Source organism: Ceratotherium simum, chromosome 17 (assembly GCF_057802395.1).
Source record: "Ceratotherium simum simum isolate JZ-2026a chromosome 17, ASM5780239v1, whole genome shotgun sequence".
NCBI lineage: Eukaryota > Metazoa > Chordata > Mammalia > Perissodactyla > Rhinocerotidae > Ceratotherium > Ceratotherium simum.
Window position 1 is genome coordinate 26,580,551 of NC_141916.1, and position 20,553 is coordinate 26,601,103.

The 20,553-nt window shown below is 37.3% G+C and overlaps 1 protein-coding gene across 2 annotated transcripts in view; it reads right to left on the minus strand.

Annotated features, from left to right (window-relative positions):
• Positions 1-20,553, minus strand: part of PDZRN4 (PDZ domain containing ring finger 4) — a 342,662-nt gene that overhangs the window by 130,828 nt on the left and 191,281 nt on the right. The window contains exon 1 of one of the 2 annotated variants that reach the window (XM_087441972.1): positions 4,931-5,173. The exons of the other annotated variant lie outside the window; for it this stretch is intronic. Within the exon in view, the coding sequence (XP_087298098.1) occupies positions 4,931-4,999 (69 nt within the window). The 5' untranslated portion in view covers positions 5,000-5,173. Of the gene's footprint in view, positions 1-4,930; positions 5,174-20,553 lie in introns of those variants that run through there. 2 annotated transcript variants of the gene reach the window in all.

Below are 20,553 nucleotides of genomic sequence, written 5' to 3' on the forward strand. Positions count from 1 at the left end.
TCTTTCTCATGACCCATGTGCTTTATTTCTCAGGTATCTCTGAATCTCTTGGTAGATCTGATCCTCATAGATCTGGTGGACCACAGACCCTCAAGCTCCCAATCTTCTTAAAGCCTCCTCTTTCTCTTTGCATTCCTTTGCATTCTAACTCCATTACTGATGGCTTGTTTCCCAATATAAGTTTCTGAGACTGAAAAAACCTAATCGCACCCTCAACTTCAGGCACCAGGTGACTGGCCCTGGTTTAATCAGCTGTTAGGTATGGGGTAGAGAGGAAGGCAGAGTGATATGGTCCTTCACCAGAAGCTATGGATGGGGCAGTTTACTCTAAAGAGGCTGTGCACATGCAAGGCATCATGGTGGGCCTTATGAGAGTCTGCTGGCAGGGTGGGGGTTAAAGGGCAATAGAGCACCTCACCTGCCTTCAAGGACCTCACAATTCAGTCACACACAATTGACCATAATTCCAGATAGATGGACATGAAAAAGGAACTCTAAACAGTGCAAGCAAAATGCTATGAGAGTTCCAAGGTGGGAGAGATCAATTCTTTTAAATCAATAATTGCAAAAATCTCTCTCTGCCCAAGGAAAAATTTGAGCCAAAGGGGCAGGGTTTGTATATTTAGTGATGGAAGAAAGTAGACAGTGGTGGAGGTGGATACAGAGGGCGTTCCTCAGAGGCTGAAGATAAGAACAAAGTTACAAGAGTCCAAGTTGGGAAGCCAACTTAAAGAGAAAAGCAAAAGGACTGGTCAGGAGGGATTATTAATTGCAGTAGGGGAAGATCAGTGAAAGAAAAAGCTAGAAAGGAACCTAGAAAAAACTCAAGAGGTCCTTGAATATACTGAAATAAGAAGTTTGACTTCATTTTATAGCAACTGGGAGCCATCAAATACTTTCTAGAATTATTATTCCAGCAACAGCAGTCAGGGTGGACTGGCACACTGACAGTTTCTAAGTGGAAAAGTTGTTAGCGTGATATCAGAGAGAGTTAATAAAAGGAATTGTGATTGTGAGAAGGCAGGAGTTGATGCTGGAGAATGTGCAGAAGGAAAATAACCAGAAGGTCACTATGTGGATGAAAAAGACAGAAGTATCCATTTTAATGCAGTGTTTTTGTGTTTACTGATAGCAAGAAGGATGATGAGACCTTCACTAGCCCTAAGGTTTGTGGGGAAAGGATGATGTTTGAGTAAAGAGGGGAAGACATTATGAGTTGGGTTTACATAGAACGAGACAAAATAGATTTCTGACAGATGTAGGACAGTAACTAGATCCAAGGCATTAACTAGATACAAGATCCAAGAAACTCATTGTAGAATAAAGGAGACTTGAACATATTTAAAAATTAGGCGATGCTATCCTGTAACTTCTCATTGGGTTTTTGTGGAGATTAAATAAGACCATGCTTAGGGAAAAAGTGCTTAGCACAGTGCCTAGAATAAAGTGCTCATGTCAGCTGCTGTCAATATTGTGATTGTTGTTACTTTCAATGCAGGTTCTATTTCAGTTTATGACACCAAGTCATGGATGCAGGTTGTGGGAAACCTTTGAGCTGTGCCAAACCAGTCAAATGAATAAGTCAACGCTGTGTCATGCAACAGTATCCACTTAGAAGAGGACAGCAGTCACAGTGGCGACACTGCCTGGAGAGCTAGCACTATTCTACTTCCGGTTTTCCTGAGATTGAAGGCAATTTCTCTAATTTGGCAAGTAAGAGAAGAATCTTGCATATCACATTATAGAATTTTAATGAAATCTTATAAACAGTTTTATGTTAACAGTATGAACTTGGAAATATTTGTCCACATTTTGAATACATTGTGTTCAAATGAACACCCCATTGATAACCCCATTATTTAATCAATCAAAAAGTTACATTTGATTTATGTATGAAAAATCAAACTAAGAAGTCAACAGATTTAGGTATTACCATACAATCTCACTCAAAAATAAATCTGTTATTAGGTCAGAAATGCCCAACAAGCTACTATAGCTCACTTGGTCCAGCTGGCTATTTAATCAGATTATATGAAACAGGCAATTCAGTTCGTGTCAATTGAAGGGCATTGTTCAAATTAGCCATTTATTAATTCTTAGGAGGTTAATAAATAACTTACTTTGAATAAAATAAATCACTACAGATAACAATTGTGTCCCTGGCACACGTAAAAGTTAATAGATGTGTAAATATGCATGAAAACTTGGTGAGAAGGTTACTGGATCTACCCAAACCCTAGATTCTTGCATTTGTGTTCATACCGGAGTTTGACTGGCCCAACTCCAGCTGAAAATAATTTTCTTGAGTTGCCATTCCCTCTCTTCTGCCAATTGAAAGACTTAGCTCCTCTATAGGAGCAAAAAATTCAACAAAATATAAACTTGACCTCACTTCACACCTAAGCACATCATTCTGATTGTTTCACTAGATTCCTCAGTGAGCACATTTGCTTTTGTTTACTGCAGTCGTAAGTCTGAACTGTATTCTACTTGGCCCATATTATCAGATCGCTGAATCTAGAAATCTAGAAAGAGAACTTGAAAAAGTTCAACATCCTAATGATTCCATTATAGAGAAATAAACATTTTGCTCTCGGTCATGCATTGAGTATTCACTGCTAATCTTAAATTATCACATATCCTGGTAAACCTTAATTTGCCTTAGCTTTTAAGAAATAAAAACAAAAGAAACAAAAAGGCAAGTGATCTGAGACTTGCAAGTCTATAAATAAATACAATTTGCACAATCAGATGTTAATGTTTGCATGAGCTAATTTATTTTAATATATCGGCTTAGAAATACTCAAGGCTTCCGATCTCAAGTCACTTTTGTAAATAGTATCCTGTCTTATGGGGGCAGCTATGTGCCCTCATGAACACCTGGTTAAGAACATGCTCGCTTTCACGTGTGCTCTGAGCTGCCTCTCCTCCAAATAAAAATAGAAACTAGTTTGTGGCACCACACGAGGCTCCAGTGCATTATATGAGCCTATCACTGTTTTCCTTTGATATCTTATCTATTCCATTAGCTCAATAAAATAGAATGCAAAGCTGGGGACAAACTGGAGGAGGGCTCCCCTTGGAAAACACATCCAAGACCTTTAAGCTGGGGTTTTAACTTATCTAATAAAAGCCAGTTAAATGGAAGCCAATACTTCATTTTTCACCCCCTTTATTAAAGATCATAAGTACTGCAACTCAGGAGTAGAGGAAATAAAATAAATATATGAAGGAGTACAGGTGGAGGCAATAAAGAGTATGGCTTATCTATTCTCTCAAGATTTAGGAAGCACTTAAAGGCAAAACTCACAGACAAGCATTTTAAAAATCCACAACAAAGGCGCCTGCCCTTTAACAAATACAGTGGTCCTTTCTCGATGCAGCAATCCTGGCGTTATTTCTTAGCAGAATATAAACAGCTTAACCTAGGAATAATGAGGGAGGACGCCACTTACAACTTCCTCCATATTATACTTTTATTATCAATTTAGTTATTCAGAGAAAAAAATAGATTGATTAATCCACTCCCCTGCTCCTCCACCACCCAAAGAAAAATAACACTAGAACTCAAACTTCAGCAAACCAAACTAAAGGAAAGTGTTCCACCTAGAGACTGTTTTCATGAGTCAAAGTGGATGAGAGCTTATCTAGGGAATGAATATTATTTTAGCCTATCCTTGCAAGTTTGTAGCAAAAAAGAAAGCAAAAGGTATTGCCCCTGGTGTAATTAACAATGTTCATCTTCTTTTTCCTCTCTATGGCGATAAAGGAGTCATTTTTATATTTAATTAATGCAAAGGATCATTTTGGAAACTGGCTAATGAGCCTCTGATCACATTACCATGAAAATGTGCATTAACATTGCAACTGAGGAGGCTGTTTCATGTGTAGCAAATCCACTTTGTAATTAGCCCACTGTGAAATGAATCACATCAGGGGGAAATCTGAGGGAACCAGTAGGCAGTGGGCACTTGGCTACTGCTGTGCCCACAGACCATCAACATCCCAAACATTGTCATTCATCAGCAATATTGTCTAAAAACAAAAGTAGTAGTGTGTCACATCTGGGACAAACTGGAAAAAGGGAGGAATAAACTTTATTTTGCCAAACAAGAAATTTGTACTTGAGCATATACCCCCAGGGAAACCTGCCTAAATAAAATGGTGAATTAATGGAATTCTATAAAAACTACAAAGGCTTGGAATATAGTTTTCTTATTTTTATTCTGAAAAGCCCTCAGATATATATTAAAGAGATCTGAATTTATACACTTTTTCCTAGGACACATAAGATATTGTAATAAGCTCTTGAAATTAATTTCTAGTACTAAACAGACAAAAAATGATAAAAAGGATCTAAGAACAAGTGATAAGAAAATTCCTTTATCTCCTTCTTAAGCCAAGACATAGCATACATTTTTTTCTCATATAACACAAATACACCAGGTCTTCCTCTTAAACCAAAGCAAAAATTCCTAATTAATAAAATAATTCCTCTGGCTAACAAGATTTGGCAAGAAACTTTTCCTGTCTATTCAAAATAACTGAGATCACAGACCTATTAAATCCCAATATTTATGCAGACAATGATACATTTGATTTTCAAATGTCAACACTATTCCAAAATGAAAGAGGTGTCTCAAAATATTAGACATGGATCTCAGTGCTAGTCCTTTTACTTGACTGACATCTTGGCAGTAGATAAAAAAATGTTAAAAAGAATCCCACAGGAAGTCATCTGAAGGGGGAGTGGCAAGGAAGCTAAAAACTGCCACCCAAAACCAAAATAAAAAGCCCCCAACCGGCAAGTCTGCCCTCAATTCTGAAATCTACTGAAAGAAAAAATAAAGCTAGCCACAATTCAGTTACCGTCTTTCAGACAAACACAAAGCCTGGTTGTTTGGTTGCTGGTATCAGACCCTGCACTCACCTGAGAAACTTCATACAGCAGTTTGTAGTGTTCCTCTCTTTTCTGAAAAGTGCACAAATTGCAGCCCATTCTAAGAAGCAGAGAGAGAGAGCAAATCTTCTAATTTCCCCAGAACTAAAAGGCAAGTGAACTGAAAAGGAATCACCCTCCAGACTTGACTACTGTTTTTCATCAGTCACTTCAGTCCAGAAACACAGACAAACCGCTGTTAGCTGGAAGCACAAGCCAGGCTGGTGTGTAGCAGCATGCTCTTCTTCGCTTTCCCTAAGTATCTTGCACTCACGGATACACACACAGAGTTTCCAGTCAGTTCATGGCAACACTCCCCCTGTCTCTGCATCAGCGCACATGACTACACAGATTCCAGCTCATGAATATTAATAGTGCCTCATTGATTATTTATGACAGAACATGTTAGCAGGGAGGGGTGTCATAGCTGCTGCTGATGACAGATGAATATTCACTAATTAAGAAGCAAATGTAGTGTGGTTAAACAAAATTCACTTGTGTCAATACCATCTCTGTTTATTAAGGATAGAGGGGTGAGCATAGGGCATTTCAAAAAAGAACATACACTTAATTTCTTCACTGATGTAAGCTTTTAATATGGGAATAAGAAATTCAGCAACAGAAATATACTTCACGTCTCCATGTTTTGCAACAATTAGAAGAAATATTTTCAGCATTATTAAGTCTAGGGGAAGACAAATAAGAGGAATTATTTAAATTTATAAAATAAACACATTTATAAGATAAAAGAAGCAAAAGAAAATTTGGGGAGTGATGTGAGAAAGGAACAGAAGATGAGGGGTATCATTCAGAGTTTTAATTCTGATCCTACAAAAATGACTGAATAGTTCACATGTAAAGACCATTACTTACCAGAGAGGAAATAAGGCATATTTTCTTAGTCTAAATAAAGAATATTTAAGTAAGTATGAGCAGATGATACTGTACAGATAATAAATATTTTATTTAGATAATAAGGGGATATCTATTAAATATAAATTTGCAGCACTGTAATGCATGCAGATCTATATTTAAAAATTAGATAAATACCATGCCTTTTCTTAGAAAAATTTCAAATGCATATAGTATGTATGCTAATTTTATTAAAGTCATATATAATATTTCAGAAAGCTGACATTGGCAATATTTAAATTCTAATGTAATGCACAATGACTCCATTTATGATTCTATATTTAGAGCTCATAATGTACAAAGGTGAGCACAGACTTAAAAATTAAGCTTAGATGTTTAGATAATAGAAGCAATGCATTTAATTTCACACTCTCACAAATACATATATTGTATTGCAAGTTGGCAATTTTTGGCCCTTAAAGATATACTACAAACAGCTAAAACAGATAATAAAAGAAAATTCCTTTTGTTCCTATACTGACTTATCCACAGCCTCTGCTAATTAAGAAGTATGTCCTTGTTCCAGCACATCTTTAAACTGGACAGGATAGCTGGTGGGTTCCAAAGCAAAAATAATTACCTGGAAACTGATAACTCTGGTCAGGAATTAGAATGGATCTTGAAGATTTTTAATTGCTCAACACTTAGGAATAGCTATTTTTTGGGGTCCAATTTCCTAAAAGTGCTTTGTGAAATGTTTAGAATCGATAACAGGAAATGATTCTAATGAGTACTAATTGTTGACAAATTGGCTTTGCAACTAGCAACACCTCAACACCAGCAAGTAGCAAGGAGATGAGCAATCATCTGCTGCTTATCAGTCGTTTCCCTTGGGATGTAATAATCCGATTTTCTGGGCCTAATTTCACCTGACAGCCTGGATGAAAGCCAAGCTGAGAGGACTACATGAAAGTGGCATCATAATTGGAAACACTGCACGTGAACAAAGTTCCCCAGGACTTCCTGCAAATTAGAAACCACTTGCAGTAGATATTAATTATTTTGATTCCTTATGGAAAGAATGTTTTCAAGGAGGTATTTGAGGGAACTTTTATGAAAATCAATGGTGTCCACAAACAGAAGCAATCTCGTTAGGTGCAATTGTAAAATATATATGTTGATGCTTTTTAAATTTTTAATTTTCTCTGAGTCTCTACACCACTTCCCTTGAAGTGTTCTTGTGCTAGAGTTCCCATCCTCAAAGCAAGCATTATCTATTTGAAGGATTCTGTTTTGCTGAGCTGTGAAAGAATTAACGATTCCCAGATCTTTAAATTCTATACTTTAAAAAGTCAGATCAAGGAACCTGAAGGCAGTAAGGCAAGGATGGTTCACTCACCTATCAATGAAAGTGCTTGCTTCCTCCACTGATAAAACTTCTTTATGCAACAGGTTTTGAAAACTAAATAGGAAACTTAATAAAGCTATTGTTGCTTATTGTAACTTTCTTCTCATAATATTTTGTAGTTGGCTTTTAAAGAAAATTAAACAGTCATAGCTTTAAAAAATATTTTTAATCATCAAAAACTAAAGAATGAACATTCCAGTTAAGTAAGCAATTTCAAATGGAAGTTATTCTTTCAGCAATTTCTCTTGGCTGTTTTCTGTATTCATTACTAGTGCCCCTGGTTCTTTTGCTTCTTTCTGAGAAAGCAAAGGCTTCTCCTCCAATTATTTATCAAATGCTGCCCTTGGCTCCTAGACCCTGGAAAGATTCCAACTTCTGCTACTAATGGGCTCATCCCACAGAACTGAAGGGTGATTTGAAAGAGGGAGACCCATAATTCCAAAGTTCTCTAAATTTCATTAGACTATGAGACTATTCCAATGACGAAACTGCAAAATCTTGTATTAGAATGCAAAGTAGATAGGGACAAATTTGTTAATCTAAACAATGTTTTAAAAACACAAATGAATTAGATATTATCTGTCTTGGGTAGTAATAATATAGGGTAACATGGACTAAAAATAAGCAGAGAATAGACAACTATCTTTCCAAATATCCTTGGAAAAAAATTCACCAAAGTGTAAAAACATATGTTGGGTACGTATTTCAAGATATAGTTATTTATTTTAATTGCCTTTAATTTGTGTTAGTTTACTCTCCAAAAATGCAGTGGCATTCAAAATAGGACACATGTTCTTCAAGATCTAGACCGACATATGAGGGCTGAAAGGTAAATGAAAGGAAGGAATCCAGCATTTATCTTGCTTTTCCTATATAAACTGTACCACTGAGTAACTAAAGAGTAGAGGAGACAGAGTTTCTCTTATAAAATTATTTCAGCTAATAAATGAAGAAGGAATGATAGAACATGTCCATGCCAGCAATCCTGAATTAATTAATGGATCTAAGTCCTGAGAATTAATGGCTGCTAACATGACACACTCACACACACACACATGAGATACTGGACATTATGTACCACCTGATGGAAGAAAATGACACCACTCTTGAAATAGCCTTTCCAAAAGTGAGCAAATTATAGGGAATGCAGAGGACAGAGGAGCATATTAAACTACACCATGGAGAGGCAATCAATAAAATTCAGACTGTAATTGACTGACTTGACATAGATAGATACATATTCCAGTTTCTGAGAGAGGGGGAGAAAGGGAGAGAGGAGGTAGACAGGGGAAGAGAGAGAGTGAGAGATGATGGGGAGGAAGTCTATAGATGAAAAGAGACTTTAGCGACACTTAAAAGACAGGTGGGCTGGCCCAGTGGCTTAGCGGTTAAGTGTGCGCGCTCCGCTACTGGCGCCCCAGGTTCGGATCCCGGGCGCACACTGACGCACCGCTTCTCCGGCCGTGCTGAGGCTGCGTCCCACATACAGCAACTAGAAGGATGTGCAACTATGATGTACAACTATCTACTAGGGCTTTGAGGAAAAAAAAAAAAAGGAGGAGGATTGGCAATAGATGTTAGCTCAGAGCTGGTCTTCCTCAGCAAAAGGAGGAGAATTAGCAAGGATGTTAGCTCAGGGCTGATCTCCCACCCCCCCCCCCAAAAAAAAAAAAACAGGCATTACTAAACTATATTTTTAGGTATGCACATCATTTGAGTGATAAAATTATAAATAAATGTAAGAAAATGATTACCAAAAAAGTCAAGATGGTGGTTACTCTTTAGCGGGAAAAAGGGCTGTGATTAGGAGGAGACAACAGAAAGTTTCAGTAAGGCTAACAAAGTTCTAACTCATGATCTGGGTAGTGTTTTACTAGGTGGTCACATTATAATTCATTTAACTGACCTTCATTTTATGTGTTTTCTAATTTTTGCTACATTTACAAGAAGACATTTTAAAAACTAATTTACAAAGAGGCTGTGCCTATGTCCCATCCCCAGTGGTCAATGCAGTATATAGTTGCTGTGCCTACTAAGAAAGGGATGGAAAGTCCGAATATGACTATTTTGAATCACCAATCCCCTTGAGTCTGTGACAGCTGTCCTAAGATGTAGATGATCATCTTCTCTACTGCCATTTGCAGTGACTCTGAGGTTCTTGTTCCTCTGCTGGTGTGGAAGTTCAATGGGTAACTCTCCTCTACTACCCTCTCTCTGTCCTTGCTACCATCATATGTGGATCTTCCAACTAGGCCTACTACCTACCTTGACACCCAGCTTACAAATTTCCATTCTAGTCTCAATCCTGCATTCATTTTAGGGAATACTTGGGCACTTTTGAGTAGACACTTAGCTGCCTAACATTTCCTAAAGTTTAATATCTCAAATTCAATCATAAAGACAAAGAATCTGAGGCTCAGAGAGACAGTGACTTGCTCAAGGTCAAACTGAGTAAAGAGATCTGAACTCAGTTCTCCAATTACAAAATCTGTGGTTGAATTGGATAGCTAATTTGTTGAGCTCTCTCTCTTGCGGAGGAAGCTGGAGCTACATCAATATGCCTTTACCTGATTCCGATGACTAAGGAAATGGAAGATAGCACTTGAAAGTGTTGAAATTTAAAAAGAGAGAGAGGACAACTTTAAAAAGATAGATCCAGCCTAAAATAAGGGAAGTGATTTGTGGTTAAAAATGTAAACTTTATCTGTCAAAATACTGAATTTTTTTTATATGTCACCACTAAATATCTTCAATTAGCTAATATCCCTCAATTATCAGTCATTAGGTGCTATACCTGAATGCACACTAGGAATGACCAACTCATCCGGTTTGCCTGGGACTTTCCTGGCTTCAGCACTCAAAGTTCCATATCCCGGAACCCCCTCAGTCCTGGGCAAACTGGTCACTCCAGCGCACACTTCTTTTTTCAGGCTCCAGCAAAAATGAACTGCTGTGTTCAGGCCGTCATCTTCCCACCTTCACCCCAGATTTTACCTCACCCTGCTTATTCTTCAGAAACTCCGCAAATCAATCTATTGACACTTTGTGGTCCAGTTTGAATGCTCTCTCCTCCCTGACCTCATGAAGTTGAAGTAGTGATCTCTCCAACTTCTGAATTCTCAGTGCATGTTATCCATATCCATCTTAAGACACACGTCACTTCTACTTCATATCATTTTCATATACTACATGCTTTACCCCTCTTATTGGACAATACACGTGACAACAGCAGTAACATAAGTCCTGAGCAAACTAGGATGAGTTGGTCAACTGATCTTTGACTTCCTAAAACTACTAGCATGGTGTCTTGCACATTGCAGGTCTTCAATGAAGGCATATTGAATGAATGAATGTGACTGGGAAATGACAGCAGACCTGAGTCTGGCAAAGTGACATAAATTTGTGTTGGTATTCCTACACCTAAATGCCAGGTGACCTTTTATTTCCCCTTAGGGCTGCTTCAATATTAAATTACAGGACTGAAGAACCATAAGCATAAGATTTATTTAATCTGGTTTGCGAGTCTATGAAATAAAAATTTCAGTGACAGTTACACAAGTGAATAAGGTATGATCACATGTGTTTTATCAGTTATTTGTGTATTTATATGTATACATTCACGCACTACATAATGACATTTTGGTCAACGATGAACCACATATATGACAGTGGTCCCATAAGATTAGTACCATGTAGCCTAGGTGTGGAGTAGGCTATACTATCTAGGTTTGTGTAAGTACAATCTATGATGTTCTCACAACGACGAAATCACTTAATGATGCATCTCTCAGAATGTATACTCATCATTAAGCAATGCATGACTGTATACTATATACATATTTAATATTATATTCTGCTCCACATATCAATTCCTTATACACTTATTTATTATACAAATATTTATTGGGCACTTATCATATGCCTGATGGTATATGCATGCCAGGTGTTTGGAATTATATATCATCTCATTTGATTTTCACAATATCTCTGAGGAAAACATATCAGATATTATCCTTTATTTATTAATGAAGAAATCAGTAGATGTTGAAGTTTCCAATGCCGGGGGATCTAAAGCCTTTGCCTTTTGACTCTAACCCAGTGTTTTTTCATAAAACTATGCAATATCAACTAATATCATGAATTTACAAAGATGCTCCTGCTGATAGTGCCCAGGTGTCATCCATTTGCTTGGTTATAGCTCAATAGATCAATATGTGTAACCAAGCATCATTTTCATGTTGTATTCACCAGGTGACCATCTTCATTTTGCATCTATAGTAATTACTTGCAGAACTGAGAGTGCTTTACCAACTTATGAACTCCTAAGAACTGTCAAGTTGTTAAGACCACTCCAGTGGAAAGAAAGGGCATGGGATTGCAAGGAGGAGGACCAGGGTTCCCATCTGAGCCTTGTCACCGTATGTATGGCCCTGTGCAACGTACACACTCTAAAATAGTACTTACCTTGCAGGCTGATTGTGAAGATGGAATGAGATAAGATATATAAGCAGGGATTCATAAACTGTGAAGTATCTGTCCATATTGGTGTGCTGGTTCAACATGGGTTCTAGAGCCAGTCTGCCCTTGGTCAACTCCCAGGTCTTCTAATTTCTATCTATGTGGATGTTGGGTAAGTTATTATTATTTTTTTAATCTTCTCTGTTTCTTTGTTTTCTCATCTCTAAAACAAGGATAATAATAGCATCTACCAAACAATTATTGCAAGAGATAAAGTTGTCGTGATGGTAATATGTGTCAAAATATGTTGGCACATAGCATATGCCTAATGCATAGAGGCAACTAGTAATCGTATGAGTAGAATAATAATGATAATAGTGATATCTATCATAGATTTCCAGGTTATCTGTCTCTTTCTAATTTTTTTGTCATTATAAATCTCTATTACATTATTTTAAATTTACTTAATTGAAACTTTATAGTCATATGTCTGTCTGCCTTGTTTGCTATTGTACACTAATGTTCATCATTCAACAACTTCTAAAAGGTTGTTTTTTCCCAGTTCTTTGTATAACAGAAATAGTGGCACAGGAAGTACTCATTTTATAAATGTGATACACACACACACTTCTTTTCTGTGTAAAGAATGTAATGTAATACATTCAGAGTATTAACTCTGATGTTCCATTTATTTATTTTAATGCATAATGTGTCAGTAATGTGGACATAGGTGTACAAGAAACCAATGATAGCATTTGAAGCAAGATTCATGCAATTACGAAACAGGTAGTCCAATAATATTTCTTTGAGGAATTTTAACGACTACTAATCTAGCCCAGTATAATATTGGCTTTCTTGATTTGATCATATCTAGGCCAACTGGCCATGTACATTCCAAGGTATTGTGTTTTGGTAGTGTCACATTTTGTTTAGCAACATCATAGGTAGTATGTAGGGTTTCCCCAGAACACTACCATCACTGTTTTTAGTTCTACAAAAGTGGTCTAGTAAATGCTCAGTAAATACTTTTATTTAACCAGTATTTATTGAACACTGCTATGAGTAGAGCATGGTGACAATTCCCAAACATTTTTGAAAGTAAGAGCTAACACTTATTTAGTATTTTTTGTATGCTAATCATTGTTCTAGCACTATATGTTATAAATTTTATTTAATCCTCATATTAACCTTCTGAGGTGAGTACTATTAATTTCCCCTCTTGAAATGGGTAGTAAAGGGGTCACGTTAGTAGTAAATGGGGGAGCTAGGACTCAAACCCAGGCAGTCTGGATTCACTGCTTAACCAGTATTTGATACGGCCTGTCACTCTGAGATAGCCATCATTATGACAAATTCCTAGATGGCTAGAAGAAGGCATTCTGGTGATGCTTGTAGCACACTGAGATGCAAGAATTTCCCCAAGGACCAGAAGTGTAGTCTAAAATTAACTCCCAGGTTCCAAGTTCCACCCTCAAGCATGGATGCATAAAATAGATGGAATAAATCTAAGCAATTTCATAACCTTACTCCACTCCACTGGTGATGGGGTATTGCTGCACTGAACATGTACTGATAACTATAGAGTATTCTTCCTTTTTCATATTTATTATAGCAGGGAATATATGCATTGAAAGTAGGGTAGTCATATCTCTATATTAAGGAATAATCATTCACAGTTACTTAAGACAGGTAAATTTGGAGGTTTTGAGAAAAGTGAAGGTATTGATTTTGCTGATGTTTCCCAAATTTAAATCTCCAGACTTAATTTCTCTCTAAAGCTTCAGACGTTATTCATTGACTACTACATTAACATTTGGGCTGTCCATAGCACATTAAATTCAACTTATTAAAACTTAAGTCATAATCCTCTTCCCCCATAACTGCTGCTCTACATGTGCTCCACATCAAAGAATGGCCTGACTATCCCTAGGTGCTCAAGTCTGAGGTCTGAGCATGGCTCCTCCTCCTCCCTACATCTAACGACCAAGCACTGTCAATTTGAACTACTCAGTCTTCTTTCTTCCTTCCATCTCCTCCTAGACCACTCTCCTAGGTTCAGGCTACTGTCTTTTCTCAAATGGATCCTTCATTTACTCAAGACCATTTTGAGTTTACAATAGTATAAGGAGCCATTGGGTTCTTGCTTCTCTCTGCCCACAAACACATATTTATAAGCCCTCCTTACCCCCAGTGCCCTGACCCCAAGCCTACCTCCCCCTTTCTCCCTCCCCCTCCCCTCTCTCACACACACACACATACACAAAATAGAACATAAAACAGAATATTCCTGTTCTAAGCATAGAGATTACAACTTTGCTAACACCACTCTTTTTGGTATATTTCTCTTTTTTGACCTTAACAGAGTCTAGACTCTACTTTTCTATTTGGTACTGTGATACATGACCATTCCTCTCTCATCCTTGGACTTTACTCACCTATTCAGTCATTATAATGATACTCAAGATACACAAAGGTCTCAGATCTCATGGAGCAAACTCTGTAGTGAGAACAAGCAATACACAAATAAACAGGTAACCATTATATGAACTATCCAGGCAATAATAGGGGTTATGCAGGGAATTAACACAGGGTGATGGGATATGGAGTAACTGCGTCCTCCTCTTTGGAAATTCTAGAGCCTGGAATATCTCTTTTATTCCCTGCCTGCTTATATATGTGCATATATATAACCAAGTAAATATAAATGAAGAAAAATAAGGCAGGTAAGGGGATAGCAAGCAAAGAGATGAGCTGTTTTAATAGGGTGTTCTAGGTCTAAAGGTTTCTCCACCTTTGGACCCTAAGAAATCATTTATCTATTATAGTCCTGGCATCTTCAGACCTATTCCATCCCATTACTACTTTATTCTACCATGAAAATGGCCCTATTATGACTGTTTAAAACATTAGCACTACAAATCAATATGTTAATATCACATCAATTTCTGTGAAACTGATAATAAAGAGTGCCTGATTGCATACAAATTCTGGCCCAGGACACCATTATCATCGAAATGAGCATCTGAGTTCTTTATAGACTCTGAAGTCATCTAGAAATGTCTTTGAACCTCACTCTAAAAAACTTTCTGTATGAACTTGAACAAGTTACATACCCTTTAGGTGCCTCAGTTTCCTCACTGTGAAATAGGGATTTTCTACCTACCACACCTATCACAAAGGGATTTTGTGAACACGTGTTTTACCTGGAGCTTGCTCCATGTAGGCTCAGTAAATATTAGCTAACATTGTTACAGCTTACAATATCATCTTGCTGAAGTGTCTAAATTCTATTATTGTGAAGATATACAAAAAAGAAGGCAGCTATGTTATTGTTTTTTCTACATTTTTGCAAATGGCTGGATGGATACTTTGAAACATCAATTTTCCTCTTGATTTCTCTAAGATAAACAATGGTTGATGTCATAGTGACTGACAACCAGAAAGGAGCAGAAATGGTTCTGGGAGGTAGGAACTGGGCCAAGATATGCACTCTCCAAGTTCCACAAATGTTTGCTGTGGACATCCCATTTACCATGCCCTATGCCGGCCTCTAGAGCGTGGCACATAACTAGGGGTGTGCATCCGAGTCATTTGTGAAACTTTTTCAAGTTACACATGCACAAGCTCTATCTCCAGGGCTCTGAGTCAGCAAATCTGGGATGAGGCCTGGGAATATGCATTTTAAAACAATCCACAGAAAATTCAAAGGTGTGCATCCCTTCCCCTCCTCCAAATCTAGAGGTAAGATGTTAAACCAGACACTCTGTTGAATGCCTCTCATCACTATAATTTCTGATATGGTTACCTATATGATTATGAAGATCATTGGGTCTTTGTCACTAATTAAAAAAGGGAACTAACATTTACAAAGCACCTATTAGATCAAAAGTGCTTTAAGTCTCATAAAAATTCTATGAGATACATGTGGTTGTTTTTCACATAAAAAACTCAGGCTCAAAATATTTCGTGATTTAATCAAAGTCACAGAACTGTTAAGTGGCAAAGCTGAGATTTAAATCCAGATGAGCTTAACTCTAAAACTCTGCCTGTTCCAATAAACATGCTACTTCCCTAAGGAAGTAGGCAACAGGACCCACTTCATATAGCACAGAAGCTTTAGTCCCATGTGTCACAATGAAGACTCTGTGGTAGGGTTGGGCTTGAAATCAGAGTCATTGTCTCCTTTTGCAGTTCACCAGACATATCCTACCTACAGGCTGTCCCGATGAGCAAATTCTTACTAGACCCTTGGCAAGTCTGGGTTTTAGCTTCTGGGAATCAGCTGTGTGGTTAAGCATGAAGAACCCACCATCCTCCAGGGGAACAATGAATGGCCCAAGTTCCAGGTAATGGTGCCAGGCAAAGAGAATTAAGTAACTGCTTATTGGATTCTATGTTAATGAGACAATTTTCCATAATACACCAGAACTGATCAAGTAAAAGTATAAATCCATTCCATCTACTCTTCTAAAAAATATGCTTCTTCTGTGATTTTCAGTATCTCTAGACACCAAGTTCAACCTGTCTTGAGCTTAGTTGCTTGCCATTTGAAATCTGTTTCACAAGGAGCAGTAAGTAGTGATGATAAAGCACATAGGGTACTTGAGGTCATAAAGCCTATGGTATCAGAGGAGTGGTAATGGAGGGGGTACCTAGGAAATTGTGGTTTTAGGTCAGAATTCTTAAAATTGTCATTGTTGTATTTTTTGTTTTTGGTGAGGAAGATTGGTTCTGAGCTAACATCTGTGCCCATCTTCCTCCACTTTGTATGTGGGACACCACCACAGCATGGCTTAATGAGTAGTATGTCGGTCCATGCCTGGGATTCGAACCTGCGAACCCTGGGCCGTTGAAGCAGAGCACGTGAACTTAACCACTATGCCACTGGGCTGGCCTCCTGTCGTTGTTGTTTTTAATCCAGTTATGTGTAAGCCTCCTTCTTAGGCTGAGGTAGTGATTAAATCCAGTGGGAAAGGACCAAATGTATCTACCACATGACTGCTAGTGAAGACATCAATATAGTGGAGTCACATGGTAAAAATAGCCTAGATCTCTGACTCTCTACTTGGAGAAACTCATTCAGATGAGCTTCCAGACCTGCACCTGACTCTGTATGACGAGAAATGCACCTTTACTTCATAAACCACTAAGGATTTGAAAACTGTTTGTGACCCCAGCATGACTAAGAATCGAAGACAACATTTCTGAGTTCACGTGTTTAAACAAATCTAGTTAGCATGAAAAAGCTCAATTCATCATGACTCAATAACAGGTCATGGTGGCTTCTAGGAACCACTCAAGCAACTTTGTGTAAAGAAATATAGCAACATTACCTAGCATATTTGAATGAATATTCAGAAATATGAGTAAAAAAATTGGCAAGTTTCCCTATAAGCCATTCAGATTTTCATCAGATCATTTGTTTAACCATAAAGATAAGCAATATATTTTTGGAAAGAAGGGAGAATAAATCCAACAGAAGGTCAGTTTTACATAGCAGACTAAGTATACGCATGGTGTGATCATACAGAACTCATGATCCTCTGGTGCAAAAACCTTGCCCATTTCACAAATACTGATGCTCAGAGGGGCTTTGCATCTTAATTAGGTTAAGGCAGCAACTTTGTAGCAAACAATAATGGGATAAGTAGGTTAAGATGATTCCTAATCAAGTGAGGAAGTATTTTTAAATGAAAGAGAGGGCCTGGAAGAAACTAGACACAGAATGGAATGGTTTTACTATGGTTTAGAGAATAGGAATTTCCAGAGCATGAGGAACTTCTCAACACAGAAAGAGTAAAGGAACAACATAGGCTTCAAAATCAAGAAGTCATGGGTTTAAATCTCAGCTCTACAATTTGAGCTATAAAACCATGTTTAACTTTCTGTCTTCGTTTCTCATTTGTGAAATGGAGTTAACAGCTTCTGCCTCATGGTGTTGTTGATAGGATTATGTGAAACAATTGTTCCTCAGTAAAGACCATCTTTTCCTACCCCAGCTGCCAAGAGTCTTACTGCTTTCTAAATTATTCGAACAGGTTACAATTACTAACTTCTTCAAAATCTTAACAATTAAGGATAAGTTAATATCAACTTTTTAACTACTGAGAGGTGGGAGTCCAATGGCAAGGTAAAGTGAAAACTTCTGATTTGGGGACTCAGGAGTATGGAACTAATATTAGAAGTTGGGCAAATTTTCATGGCAGTATGTCTGTTAAGAAGATAACATTAGGTGCAAAAGGTCAGAGGGATAGGATTACATAGATTCAATAAAATTTTGGGAAAACTGTCCTAGTAGAACAAAGCTTAAAGATTTATCTAACTTAGATTACTGGCAAGGAGTGCAAAAAAACAACAACAAAAGACACAAAAACAGAGTTGAGTCTATGTTGCCAATTTTTAGCCAACAAAGAGGAATTGTTGAACAAATGAAATCAGGAAGCAATAGCTTAGGAAAACCAAAATAAGCATATGTAAAAGGAAAAAAGACACTGGAGAAAGGAGCTTGGCTAATCATTTTGTAAATGCCTTGGATAAATGTCATATTGACAAAAGAAATTTCCATTGTGCATGCATGCGGGAGCACACAGACACACAGAGAATGAGACATATGTGTATATTTTGTGTATGTATATATTTATGTGTATTCATATACTTATAAAATTTTGGACACTAGTGATGATTTCTAATGGAGTTTATTACTGAAAATTTATTATAATAATGATAATCAACAAAAGCTCATTGAAGTGCCAATCTGCTAGGTACCCGTGATATATAACTCATTTGACTGAGAATATATTTTATAATTTCTGTCATGAACTGGAAGATACACAGTACTCTCTTCTAATAATAATTAGTAATATAAAAATAAGTTACGTTTGTGTTGACTCTTTTCCTTTTGCTTTAATCATAAACCTATTTAACTATTTCCATAGGTGTAGCATATAAAATGGTATACAAATTAGTGAAAATAAAATTACTAATGAAAGCAAAATTGATAACTCTGTCAGGCCCAAGAAATACCAAGGTAATGAGCCAAGAGATTCTAATTAAAAACAATCAGTTAAATGCATTTATTCATTCAACAAGTATTTATTGATACACATGGGTACTCTGCTAACCTTAAATAATTAAATAAATAAATCACTAAAACAGAATCCTCAGTAGGGATATAGTATACTAATCACTGTGGGATATTAGCTAGTTGAGAGATTTTTTAATATATCATTTACTTATAAAGAGATGATACATGTATTTCATTGTTGAGATTTTTGACTATTTCTCAGAAAAAGATAGGATATACTTAGCAGGCAGTGATGGAGGAGTTAAAGAAAAGTTATTAGCGGAAGGAACAGCGAAGAAAAGATGAATGCTTAAGAAAGCATGGGGACATTAAGGGAATGGCATATTATTTAGTCTGCAGGGTGAAGTGTGGAACCCCTTCAGGAGAGATGAGCTTGACTATTAGGTGAAGAGTCTTGAAGGTCTGTGTTTATTCTTTCTGCAGTGGGTAATGAAGAGCTACTGAAGATTTCTGTGTAAAGGAGTGCCAACATGTAGGTCATTATTTCAATTTCTCGAGTCTTGAACTGGAAGAAGCAAATAGGAACCTGATAGCAGTATTAACAATTAAAAAAAGAAACCTTTTACAATAGTGTGTGAGTGGTCTTGGGAAAGGGAAATGGAAAGAAGGGGTCTACAGAGTAGATGACAGAGATGCTACAGAGATAGGAACAAGCTGTCTTGCCAAGTGTTTGGAAAGGAATAGGAAGAAATCAACACTGAGTATATTTGTAAGACTGGGCATCTTGGTTAAAGGCTACGTCATTGATAGAAATAAGGAAGTCAAGAGGAAGCGCTTCTATGTAAACAGATTGGAGTTGGGTATGACGACATTGAGGTACTTCTCAGAATAAAGATGTCCTTTATGGAGTTGACATTTTGATTAGAGAGGACAAAGATAATGATATGGATATGAAGGTCACCAACATGTATTTAAAACTGAGCTAGTGAGCTGGGCATTCAAAGAAAAAGATATAGAAAAAAATGGAGGTCAGGAACTAAACCTCTGCATATCCCCAGGTAAAGAAACCAGAAGAGGAAAGGCCAGAGAAGAAAACCAAGAGTCAAGGGAGTTGAGAATCCACAGAAATACAATTTCAAAGATGAGGGGCTCGTCAGCAGTGTGAAGTGTGGCTTAGAATTCCAGGCAGGGGTGCAGTGTGGGGAGTGGTAGGTTTATTGATCGGAATACATCAGTCGTTTTTGAGAGGGCTGCTTGGAGTAAGGCAGAGCGGGCTGCACAGAACTGAATGAGGAATGGGGCAAGTGATGAAGTGTTGACAGCGGATGAAAACTATTCTTTCAAGAAGTTTGTCATGGAAAGAAGAGGGAGCTAAAAGGGTATTACAGGAGATAGCAGGATCAAGGAAGGGTTTGTTTGTTTGCTTTGTTTTAAAATATGAGTGAATAGGATGAGAGGCACCATAAAGGCAATAGGTACTGACGGGAGAAAGATTTTTTTTTCTAGACAGAAGACAAAGATGAGTAAAGATATGGACAATTGAGAAGTGTGGGAAGGGAGACGAGTTGAATGAGCTCACATCAGATGTCCTTGCATACAGTGATACAGGAAGTAAGGTTGCAGTTTTCTTGAGGTTAAATTAAAAAAAAAAGAACAATATTACTTTAAAAAAATCAGGTACTCAAAAATAGCAATAATTTCAAATACTTTGATGCTGAAGAAAAATCAGTTTCCACAGGGACAGGGAAATTGCCTCTTAGAAGTGACAACTTGCTTTGCTTTTGTCATAAAACTTATATCAAGCATATGCAAAACAATTGAGGTTCCCAGCAATGATCTGATAACATGATGGATGTAAGAGAAACACCAAAT